This window comes from Peromyscus leucopus, chromosome 18 (assembly GCF_004664715.2).
Source record: "Peromyscus leucopus breed LL Stock chromosome 18, UCI_PerLeu_2.1, whole genome shotgun sequence".
Lineage (NCBI taxonomy): Eukaryota > Metazoa > Chordata > Mammalia > Rodentia > Cricetidae > Peromyscus > Peromyscus leucopus.
The window spans coordinates 2,235,624-2,247,906 of record NC_051078.1 but is presented as its reverse complement, the minus strand read 5'-3'; the positions used below and the strand labels follow the sequence as shown (position 1 = coordinate 2,247,906).

Sequence of the window (12,283 nt, the reverse complement as noted above, 5' to 3'; positions counted from 1 at the left end):
CTTGACCAGAGATCTGCCTGCCTCTGCTGGGATTAAAGGTGTACGTCACTAGGCCAAGTTGCTTGCTTGCTTGTTGTTCTGAGACAAGTTCCCTCTATGTAGACCAAAGGCACCAGGCACACAGGCAGTGTGCAGACATCCCTGCAGGCAAAACACTCATACACATAAAACAAAACAAAACAAAAAACAAACAAACTGCACAAATTGCCTTGCATGGTGGTGCTTGCCTGTAATCCTGGGATTCTAGAGACTGAAGTGGGGAGGGGTGATCTGTTTGAAGGCAGCTTGGTCTAAGCAGCTACAGAGTATAAGTTTCAAGCCAACCAGGGTTTCATAGTAAGAACTGAAAACAGCCAGTAAAATTTAAAAAAAAAAAAATGCACACGAGAAAATATATCCAAATTCTTTTCCCGAAACAAAGAAACAAATGCACCAAACTATCAAACTCATCTGTGAACAGCAAGATAAAGAGCAACACAGCATGTCTCAGTTCAAACGCCCCAAATTCACAAGCCATATATACATATATATATATACATGAAATCAGTCATGTGCACAGCCACAATATGTAAATATAACTTCCTTAGATGTTTCAGAACATTGACTTGTAAACATTCAAAGATTTCTTTTTTCACTCCACGTTTTCATTTCTTTATTTTGTATATGTAGAGGTCAGAGGACAACTTGTGGGAGTCTCCTTCTACCATGAGGGTTCTGGGGACGGGACTCAGGTCTTTAGCCTTGTAGGCTGAGTCGTCTTGACAGACCCCCAAAGACTTTTTAAACTACTTTTTTATTATTATCATTAGCATATCGCTAGTATGTGTGTGTGAGTTTATACGCATGCCACACACTGTGTGTGGAGGTCGGAGGACAAATTTCCGGAAGGGAGTGATTCTCTCCTACCATGGGACCTGGGACTGGAAATCAGGTCATCGGGTTTGTGTGGCAATCTCTTTTACTCAGAGACGTCTCACCAGCCCCTAAAGACTTTTTGACAAATATGTTAGTAAAAATGCAAATGCTTCCTCTCCTATCCACCCAGACCTCATAAATTATCAGGAAGAGATATGAGATCAAATCCAAGCCCACAGCCCTAGCTCTTGTTGCCCGCTCCCTCTTACACTTAGAATCTAAACATTAGGCTGTTTGCTTAGTTGCCAAGTGCATGTCAAGCATGTGCAAGGCCATAACTTCTATCCTCCAAAACAAAAACAAAAAACAGAGTCTAGCCGGGCGGTGGTGGCGCACACCTTTAACCCCAGCACTCAGGAGGCAGAGGCAGGCGGATCTCTGCGAGTTCGAGACCAGTCTGGGCTACAGAGTGAGTTCCAGGACAGGCTCCAAAGCTACACAGAGAAACCCTGTCTTAAAAAACAAAAAACAAACAAACAAACAAACAAAAAACCAGAATCTAAATCTTAAACGTCTCTCAAAATCCAAAGGGAATGGAGAACTGAGAAAAGAAATTTTAGATATTTTCAAATCAGAAAGTTCACTTAGTTTTATTTGAATGGGTATCCTGAGAAACTTGGAAAGGAAAAGAATCAGGAATGAGCTGTAATCGGAGCTCTGGGGAGGCTGAGGCAGGAGGATCACAGTTTGAGGGCCGGGTTGGGTTACATAATAGAACCCTATTTAAAAAATAAAACAAGAGCTAGGCGGTGGTGGCACATGCCTTTAGTCCCAGCACTTGGAGGCAAAGGCAGGAGGATCTCTGTGAGTTCAAGGCCAGCCTGGGCTACAGAGCGAGTTCCAGGACAGGCTCCAAAGCTACACAGAGAAACCCTGTCTCGAAAAAAACAAAAGAAATCAAAAATAAAAATAAAAATGAAAAAAGAAAAGAAAAGAAGAAAAAGAAAAAGAATCCAGGTGCAGTGGCTCATCCATGCCTATGACCCTAGTTAGGCTGCAGCAAGTTCAAGACCAGCCTGGGCTACATACAGAGTGAGTTCCAGGCCAACCTGAGGTAAAGAGGGAGGCCACATCTCAAAGCCCCAAAACTTACAAAAAAAAGAGAAAGTAACTTTGGTGGTAGTACTATATAGATTTGAGGAGAATAAAGGTAGATAGATTATTCCCCTTCCAAACACACATACATATAAATGAATATATATGATAGGACATCAGTCTATACATTATATATATTGATACATTATAAAGTAATCAAAAATATGTGTAGAGCTCTCTTTCCTTTTTTGTTTTGTTTTGTTTTGTTTTTTGAGACAGGGTTTTTCTGTGTAACACTAGCTGTCCTGGAACTCCATCTGTAGCCCAGGCTGGCCTTGAACTCAGAGATCCACCTGCCTCTGCCTCCTAAATGCTAGGATTAATGGCCTGCACCACAACCGCCTGGCTCTAGTTTTTTTGTAAGCATATAAACTGAATGCCACTAGGAGACTGCCCTGATGAGACACTAGTGTTTGAGTCTCCAAAATGGTCTCTTCAAGTCCAACAGGACGTGAATCTTTCCCCTACCTCCAGCATTCCATCAGATAAGCTAAACATAGATCTCTGGAAGAACTGCTTCAATGCTGGGAGTGGGTAAAAAGTCTTCCGGCTAAAGCTCCTCTCCAGTATTGCAGACCAAGAAACGCCAAGAAACTGCCTTCTCTGGCAAAGGTGGGCAAGATTGTCCATCGCTCTCCAGGCAGTCCAATTCACTCAACCATAGCTTAACTTCTCAGGCAGCCATGGGTTAATCATAAAGATTCCAGGGATCCTGGCTAATCCTGGCTATCTGCAGGGTTCCAAGTATCCACTCGAAAGGCAAGACCTAAAGAATCACAGAGCTCTCCGCCTTAATCCCAAGGCATGTTATCTCCCCAAATTCCTCGGCCAGGAAGGATGGGATAGGGTAGGGTCTCTAGTCTAGAAGCACACACTCAGTTCTCCATGAGCCCTGAGACCTCTCAGGCTACCTGTGATTTCAGCGATCTGGGGTTTGAGTAAAAAGGGAAGTGGGATGGGGGAGACGAAACTCACCACGATGATAAAACAATCTTGTCAAGAGTGCGCCCAGAGACAAGGGACACACTCTCCCAAGAAGATCGGCACAGTCAGGCGTCAAACTAACTTCATTCCACGAGAAACAAACTTGTAAAGCTGACTCTTTTTATTCCCCCGCTTTCTCCAGCCTCACAAACCCTGCCTCTAAATTCCTTTAACTCCAGAACCAGGTGCAGAAAGCAAGGCAAGAAGGGGAAGGAGAGGCGCTGGACGGGAGAGAGGAATCCAGTTCCCCTCTTAAAGGAGAATCTAACCCAAGGGCACTCCCGGAGCCCGGAGCCGGAGCCCGGGGAGAGGAAGTAGCTGGATTCCCCAAAAGCATTTTCCTACCTTCTTGTTGTTCTTGTTATACCCAAAAGTCGAAATCCCCGGCCTGGAAGTCACTGATAGCAGCATTTTTTTCTTTACGGTTAGGGAGCTGAGAGAGAAGAGAGGGAGGAAAGGAGTGGGGGGGAGAGGGAGGGAGGAGGGGGAAAAGGAGAGGGAGAGAGGAAGGGAGGGGAAGAGGGAGGGAAAGGGAGAAGGAAGGGGGAGGAGAAAGGAGAAAAGGAGCAAGAGAGAGAGGGAGAGAGAGGGAGAGAGAGAGTGTGTGAGTGAGTGGGGGGGGGGCTGCGGGGAAGAATGAGCTGGGTCTGCCTCACGTCACTGACAGAAGTTAACTCAGAGTCAGGACAAGCCGCCGTTCCACTGGGTCCTAATGCCCAGGACGTTCTAATTCGGCTCCTTTTACATGGGCTTAGTAGTTCAAGCTAGAAAGAAGGGTCCCTAGGTCTAATCCTTTTCAGATGGACCCCATCCCTCCCTGAACAAGTTCCGACTCTCACAAAAAGACAGTTATCCTATTGTCAATGAAAAGACAAAGGTTTTTGTTGTTGTTTTGTTGTGATTTGAAACGTTCCCTCAGATCTCAGCTACAAGATTTCAAGCTTGCCAGGCAAGATGGCTTACTGGTAAGGGTTGCCAAGCCTAAGTCAGGTCCCCAGTCTACAAGGTAGGAGGAGAAGACCAACTACCACAAGCACCCAATGTGGCACGCCCACACGTGCACATACAAAATAGATGAAATACAATTTTTTAAGATTTCAAGCTTGATGTAAAAAGACACACACACCCCCCCCACTCTGCCTTCTGGAGCATGCAAAGGACAGTATGCTTGAGATGCAGTATGGGAGATGATCTCAGAGCTCAACTACTTATACTTAGGGTGATCTTAAGGCATTAAGAAAGAACATGGAGCCCGGTGTTGGTGGCGCACACCTTTAATCCCAGTGCTCGGGAGGCAGAGGCAGGCGGATCTCTGTGAGTTCGAGGTCAGCCTGGTCTACAGAGCGAGTTCCAGGAAAGGTGCAAAGCTACACAGAGAAACCCTGTCTTGGAAAAAAGAAAGAAGGAAAGAAAGAGACAGAGAGAGAGGGAGGGAGGGAGGGAGGGAGGGAGGGAGGGAGGAAGGAAGGAAGGAAGGAAGGAAGGAAGGAAGGAAGGAAGAAAAAGAACATGGAGGCTGGCGAGAGGAAATAGGGGTTAAGAGCACTTGCTGCTCTTCCAGAAACCCACAACTGATGTCCAACATCCACATCAGGTTGTTTACAACCACCTCCATTGCCTCAGCTTCCATGGACACCGTTCTTATGTTTCTCCCCCCCTCCCACTCCCCCCTCTCTCCCACTCCCTCTCCCTCTCCCTCTCCCTCTCCCTCTCCCACTCCCTCTCCCTCTCCCACTCCCTCTCCCTCTCCCTCTTCCTCACTCTCACACTCTCTCTCACACTCTCTCTCACACTCACTCTCACACTCTCTCTCTCTCTCACATCAGGCTAACATCAGCATTCCCATTTCAGATCCTCTCAGTAAGGACAGCACATCCCTTAAAAAGGCATCATCAGCCAGGCATGGCGGCTCATGCCTTTAATCCCAGAAAAACAAAACAAAACAAAAATCATCAGAACAATTTCATGAAGTTCGGGGCTTTGTGATTTTTTTTTAAACAAGTTGAAGCCTTTTATTTACTATTTTACTTATTTATTTTCGGTGGTACCAGGGATCAAAACAAAAGGCTCCCGTCTGCTCTTGTCCCACTCGCTAAGCTATACAAAGCGATGTCTTCAGCCCAAGTGGAAGCTATCTTATTTAACATTATTATTTATTTATGTAAGACAGGGCCTCACCCGGTGGCTCTCACTGACCTCAAACTGGTTATCACCCTGTCTCAGGCTCCTTAGTACAGGTTTACTAGCACAGACACACAATCCTGCCTCATTCCGTTTGTGTGTTGGCTTGGTTTGGTCCTGGCTGTTTTGTGTATTTTGTGCTAGATGATCAAGCACTCTACCACTGAGCCATATTCCCACCCTTCCGGCTTATACTTGATGCTTTTTTTTTAAGTTAGTTTTATTTAATCTTTTATGAGTGTTATGTATCACTCATGTTCCTGGTGCCTATGGAGGTCAGAAGACAGCATCTGATTCCCTAGAACTGGAACTACAGATGTTTGTGAGCCACCGTGTGGGTGCTGGGAATCAAGCCTGGGTCCTCTGTATTAGCTCTTAACCACTGAATCAACTCTCCAGCCCTCTTTGATATTTTTGAGACAGGATCTCAAGTAGCCCAAGGTGTCGTTGAGTTCCACATAGCCCGAAACGATGACCTCCTAATCCTCATGCCTGCTTTCCCGAGGGCTAGGTTACAGAGTGCACCACCCTGCCCAACTCTTTGACTTTCTATTCTATTATTTCCCAGCCCTTAAACCCCGGCCCCCCAAAGCTTAAACAAGTAGAAACACTCACCGGGTGTGGAATTTATAGCCACGCAGAATGAAGTTGACGGAATCGGGACACTATCTCTGAGCTGTCAAGCAAACAAATCAGAGCTCTTTAAAAAGCATGCTTCACAAAGGAGTAAAATATGAGACTTTTTAGGAAAGAACAGAACTTAAAGAGTCAAGACTCTCACACAGCTGCAGTTAATACTCACCTCCAGTGCGCCCTCAAAGGAGTCGTCGTAACAAGAAAAGACAACTTAAGGATGACCCCACCAAGCCTACCCATCTACCTAGAACAGGGAGTGACCGGCTTCAGAGCCCGTCCTCAGGACTCCGGCTGCCATCACAGACGCTCCAGCAGACAGACAGACATCCAACCCAAACTCTCTCTGCAGGGAAGCCCTGCTCTCTGGTTTTCCTGTCACTGTTTGGCTATGATCATGGAACAGACAGCGCCAGCCAGCATTCTGCAGAGTAAATACAGGCATGCACAGCCACCCCCAACTCTGACTTTCATTTATAACAGGACAGGAAGTGCATGCTCAACTCAAGGGACACAGGAAGGGTGGGGACAGCCTCAGTGTGGGAATTGCTACTGAGAATGGAAACAGCCCGATACAGTAAACAAGTAAATAACAGCATCTCTCAGGGGCACTGCAGTTTTCAAGAACTTCCTTTTCCGCCCTCAGAAACTTTCATTCATCATATCCCAATTCATTCTTGTGGTTTTAGACCAGTCGTTCTAAATGATATTAAGTGGTTTCTCACCACGGCCAGTTCCAGACTAGCCTGGGCTATATAGTGAGACCTTGTCCAATAAATAAATAAATAAATAAATAAATAAATAAATAAATAAATAAAAATAAATGACAGGCATGGTGATGCATACCTTTAACCCCAAAGGCAGGCAGGTCTGTGGGTCTGAAGCCAGCCTGGTCTACAAACAAGATCCAGTACAGCCAGGGCTAATACACAGAGAAACCCCGTCTCAAAAAATCAATAATAATAATGTTAATAGCCGGGCAATGGTGACGCACACCTTTAGTCCTAGCACTTGGGAGGCAGAGCTAGGTGGATCTCTGTGAGTTCCAGGCCAGCCTGGGCTACAGAGTGAGTTCCAGGAAAGGTACAAAGCTACACAGAGAAACCCTGTCTCGAAAAACCAAATAATAATAATAATAATGATAATAAATTGGGTTTTTTCTTTTCTTTTTTTTAAATTAATTTATTTTTTTTTTTAAACATTTATTTATTTTGTATACAGCATATATGACTACAAGCCAGAAGAGGGCACCAGATCTCATTACGGATGGTTGTGAGCCACCATGTGGTTGCTGGGAATTGAACTCAGGACCTCTGGAAGAGCAGCCAGTGCTCTTAACCTCTGAGCCATCTCTCCAGCCCCTTTTTAATTTATTTTTTATTTTTTGTTTTTTCTAGACAAGGTTTCTCTGTGTAGCCCTGGCTGTCCTAGAACTCGCTCTGTAGACCAGGCTGGCCTCGAACTCAGATCCACCTGCCTCTTCTTCCTGAGTTCTGGGATTACAGGTTTACATCACCACCGCCTGTTTTATTTTTTTTTTTTTTTTATTTGTGATATATATTTTTTATTTTACAATACCATTCAATTCTACATATCAGCCATGGGTTCCCCTATTCTCCCCCTCCCACGCCCTCCCCTTACCCCCAGCCCACCCTCCATTCCCACCTCCTCCAGGACAAGTCCTCCCCCGAGGACTGTGATCAACTTGGTAGACTCAGTCCAGGGAGGTCCAGTCCCTTCCGCCCAGACTAAGCCAAGTGTCCCTGCATAAGTTCCTGGTTTCAAACAGCCAATTCATGCATTGAGCACAGGACTTGGTCCCACTGCCTAGATGCCTCCCAAACTGATCAAGCCAATCAACTGTCTCACCTATTCAGAGGGCCTGATCCAGCTGGGAGCCCCTCAGCCTTTGGTTCATAGTTCATGTGTTTCTATTCATTTGGCTATTTTTTTTCAATAATTGAGTAAAACTGAAATTTATTATAAGCCACAGTCGTCCTAGGGACCTCCATGCTATATATATATATAGCCTTTATGGTTCTATGGGTTGTGGTCTGATTGTTCATTTTATATCTAGAATCCACCAATGAGTGAGTACATACCATAACTGTCTTTCTGGGTTTGGGTTACCTCACTCAGGATGATTTTTTCTAGTTCCATCCATTTGCCTGCAAATTTCATGCTTTCATTGTTTTTCTCTGCTGAGTAGTACTCCATTGTGTATATGTACCACATTTTTTTCATCCATTCTTCCGTTGATGGGCATCTAGGCTGTTTCCAGGTTCTGGCTATTACAAATAGTGCTGCTATGAACATAGATGAGCATGTATCTTTATGGTATGTATCAGCATTCTTTGGGTATATGCCCAAGAGTGGTATGGCTGGGTCTTGAGGTAGTTCGATTCCTAATTTTCTGAGAAACCGCCATACTGATTTCCACAGTGGTTGTACAAGTTTACATTCCCACCAACAGTGGAGGAGTGTTCCCTTTGCTCCACATCCTCTCCAACATTGGTTGTCATTGGTGTTTTTGATCTTAGCCATTCTAACAGGTGTAAGGTGGTATCTCAGAGTCGTTTTGATTTGCATTTCTCTGATGATTAAGGATGTTGAGCATTTCTTTAAATGTCTTTCAGCCATTTGTAGTTCTTGTTTTGTGAATTCTCTGTTTAGCTCTTTAGCCCATTTTTTAATTGGACTGTTCAGTGCTTTGATGTCTAGTTTCTTGAGTTCTTTATATATTGTGGAGATCAATCCTCTGTCAGATGTGGGATTGGTGAAGATCTTTTCCCAATCTGTTGGCTGTCTTTTTGTCTTATTGACTGTGTCTTTTGCCCTGCAAAAGCTTCTCAGTTTTGAGAGGTCCCATTTATTAATGGTTGTGCTCAGGGTCTGTGCTGTTGGTGTTTTATTTAGGAAATGGTCTCCAGTGCCAATGCGTTCAAGAGTGCTTCCTATTTTCTTTTCTATTAAGTTTAGTGTAACTGGATTTATGTTTAGGTCTTTGATCCACTTGGACTTGAGTTTTGTGCATGGTGACAGATATGGATCTATTTGTAATCTTTTACATATTGACATCCAGTTATGCCAGCACCATTTGTTGAAGATACTTTCTTTGTTCCATTGTATAGTTTTGGCTCCTTTGTCAAAAACCAGGTGTTCATATGTGCATGGATTAATGTCAGGGTCTTCAATTCGATTCCATTGGTCCGTATGTCTGTTTTTATACCAGTACCAAGCTGTTTTTATTACTATGGCTCTATAGTAGAGTTTGAGGTCCGGGATGGTGATGCCTCCAAGGGTTGCTTTATCATATAGGATTCTTTTAGCTATCCTGGGTCTTTTGTTTTTCCATATAAAGTTGAGTATTTTTCTTTCCAAGTCTGTGAAGAATTGTGTTGGGATTTTGATGGGGATTGCATTGAATCTGTAGATTGCTTTTGGTAAGATTGCCATTTTTACTATGTTAATCCTACCTACCCATGAGCATGGGAGATCCTTCCATTTTCTGATATCTTCTTCAATTTCTTTCTTTAGAGATTTAAAGTTCTTATCAAAAAGGTCTTTCACTTGTTTAGTTAGTGTTATCCCAAGGTATTTTATATTATTTGTGGCTATTGTAAAGGGTGATGTTTCTCTGACTTCTTTCTCAGCCCTTTTATCATTTGTGTATAGGAGGGCTACTGATTTTTTTGAGTTGATCTTGTATCCTGCCACTTTACTGAAGGAGTTTATCAGCTGTAGAAGTTCCCTGGTAGAGTTTTTGGGGTCACTTATGTATACTATCATATCATCTGCAAATAGTGAAAGTTTGACTTCTTCCTTGCCAATTTGTATCCCTCTGATCTCCTTTTCTTGTCTTATTGCTCTAGCTAGAACTTCTAGTACTATATTGAATAAATATGGGGAGAGTGGACAGCCTTGTCTTGTTCCTGAATTTAGTGGTATCGCTTTGAGTTTCTCTCCATTTAATTTGATGTTTGCTGTTGGCTTGCTATAAATTGCTTTTATTATGTTTAGAAATGTTCCTTGTATTCCTATTCTTTCTAAGACCTTTATCATGAAGGGGTGTTGGATTTTGTCAAAGGCTTTTTCAGCATCTAGGGAGATGATCATGTGGTTTTTTTCTTTCAGTTTGTTTATATGGTGTATTACATTGACTGATTTCCGTATGTTGAACCATCCTTGCATCCCTGGGATGAATCCTACTTGGTCGTGATGGATGATTGTTTTGATGTATTCTTGGATTCGGTTTGCCAATATTTTGTTGAGTATTTTTGCATCAATGTTCATGAGGGAGATTGGTCTGTAGTTCTCTTTCTTTGTTGCATCTTTGTGTGGTTTGGGTATCAGGGTAATTGTAGCCTCATAAAAAGAGTTTGGTAGTGTTCCTTCTGTTTCTATTGTGTGGAACACTTTGAAGAGGATTGGTATTAGTTCTACTTTGAAAGTCTGGTAGAATTCTGCACTGAAACCATCTGGTCCTGGGCTTTTTTTAGTTGGGAGACTTTTGATGACTGTTTCTATTTCTTTAGGGGTTATTGGTCTATTTAAATGGTTTATCTGGTCTTGATTTAATTTTGGTATTTGGTATTTATCCAGAAAATTGTCCATTTCTTCCTGGTTTTCCATTTTTGTGGAGTACAGGTTTTTGAAGTATGATCTGATGATTCTCTGGATTTCCTCATTGTCTGTTGTTATGTCTCCCTTTTCATTTCTGATTTTGTGAATTTGGGTGCTCTCTCTTTGCCTTTTGGTTAATTTGGCTAGTGGTTTGTCTATCTTGTTGATTTTTTCAAAGAACCAACTCTTTGTTTCATTGATTTTTTGTATTGTTCTCTTGTTTTCTATTTCGTTGATTTCAGCCCTCAATTTGATTATTTCCTGGCGTCTATTTCTCCTGGGTGAGTTTGTTTCTTTTTGTTCTAGAGCTTTCAGTTGTGCTGTTAATTCCTTGGTATGGGATTGCTCCATCTTCTTTATGTGTGCATTTAGAGCTATGAATTTTCCTCTTAGCACTGCTTTCATAGTGTCCCATAAGTTTGGGTATGTTGTACTTTCATTTTCGTTGAATTCTAGAAACTCTTTAATTTCTGTCTTTATTTCTTCCTTGACCCATTGATGTTTCAGGTGGGCATTATTCAGTTTCCATGAGTTTGTGGGTTTTCTATAATTTTTGTTGTTATTGAGTTCTAATTTTAAGGCATGGTGGTCTGATAAGATACAGGAGGTTATTCCAATTTTTTTGTATTTGTTGAGATTTGTTTTGTGTCCAAGCATGTGGTCAATTTTTGAGAAGGTTCCATGGGGTGCTGAGAAGAAGGTATATTCTTCTGTGTTAGGATGGAATATTCTGTAGATATCTATTAGGTCCATTTGAGTCATAACATCTGTTAGGTCCTTTATTTCTTTGTTAAGTTTCAGTCTGGTAGATCTATCTTTTGGTGAGAGTGGTGTGTTAAAATCTCCCACTACTAATGTGTGGGTTTGATGTGCGTTTTAAACTTTAGTAGTGTTTCTTTTATGAATGTGGGTGCTTTTGTATTTGGAGCATAAATGTTTAGAATCGAGACTTCATCTTGGTGGATTTTTCCCGTGATGAATATGTAATGTCCATCCTGGTCTCTTTTGATTGATTTTAGTTTGAAGTCTATTTTATTAGATATTAGGATAGCTACACCAGCTTGTTTCTTAGGTCCATTTGCTTGGAAAACCTTTTCCCAGCCCTTTACTCGGAGGTAGTGTCTGTCTTTGGAGTTAAGGTGTGTTTCTTGTATGCAGCATATGGATGGGTCCTGTTTTCTTATCCATTCTGTTAGCCTGTGTCTTTTTATAGGTGAGTTGAGACCATTGATATTGATGGATATTAATGACCAGTGATCGTTAATTCCTGTTACTTTTTTGGTTGTGTTGTGTTGTCCTTCTGTGGTGTATGTTGGTGTAGGATTATCTATTGCTTGATTTTTCATGGATGTGTTTAGCTTCTTTGGGTTGAATTTTCCCTTCTAGTGCTTTCTGTAGGGCTGGGTTTGTGGACAGGTATTGATTAAATCTGGTTTTATCCTGGAATATTTTGTTTACTCCGCCTATGGTGATTGAGAGTTTTGCTGGGTATAATAGTCTGGGTTGGCATCCGTGGTCTCTTAGTGTCTGCATGAGGTTTGTCCATGATCTTCTAGCTTTCATAGTCTCTATTGAGTAGTCTGGTGTTATTCTGATGGGCTTGCCTTTATATGTTACTTGGTCCTTTTCCTTTGCAGCTCTTAATATTTTTTCTTTATTCTGTGTGTTTAGTGTTTTGATTATTATGTGGCGAGGGGACTTTTTTTTTTGGATCCAGCCTATTCGGTGTTCTGTAAGCTTCTTGTATCTTCATAGGTATTTCTTTCTTTAGGTTAGGAAAGTTTTCTTCTATGATTTTGTTGAATATATTTTCTGTGCCTTTGAGTTGGTATTCTTCTCCTTCTTCTATCCC

At 42.3% G+C, this 12,283-nt stretch overlaps 1 protein-coding gene across 4 annotated transcripts in view; it reads right to left on the bottom strand.

The window, feature by feature from the left end:
* Rbms2 (RNA binding motif single stranded interacting protein 2) overlaps positions 1–6,525 on the bottom strand; it is a 55,161-nt gene extending 48,636 nt beyond the window's left edge. For 3 of the 4 annotated variants that reach the window (XM_037196675.1, XM_037196676.1, XM_037196678.1), the window contains exon 1: positions 3,340–3,476. In XM_037196675.1, the coding sequence (XP_037052570.1) occupies positions 3,340–3,405 (66 nt within the window). In that variant the 5' untranslated portion in view covers positions 3,406–3,476. Of the gene's footprint in view, positions 1–3,339; positions 3,477–5,790; positions 5,852–5,977 lie in introns of those variants that run through there. The other variant, XM_037196677.1, reaches the window with a different exon arrangement.
* Positions 6,526–12,283: the final 5,758 nt, after the last annotated feature.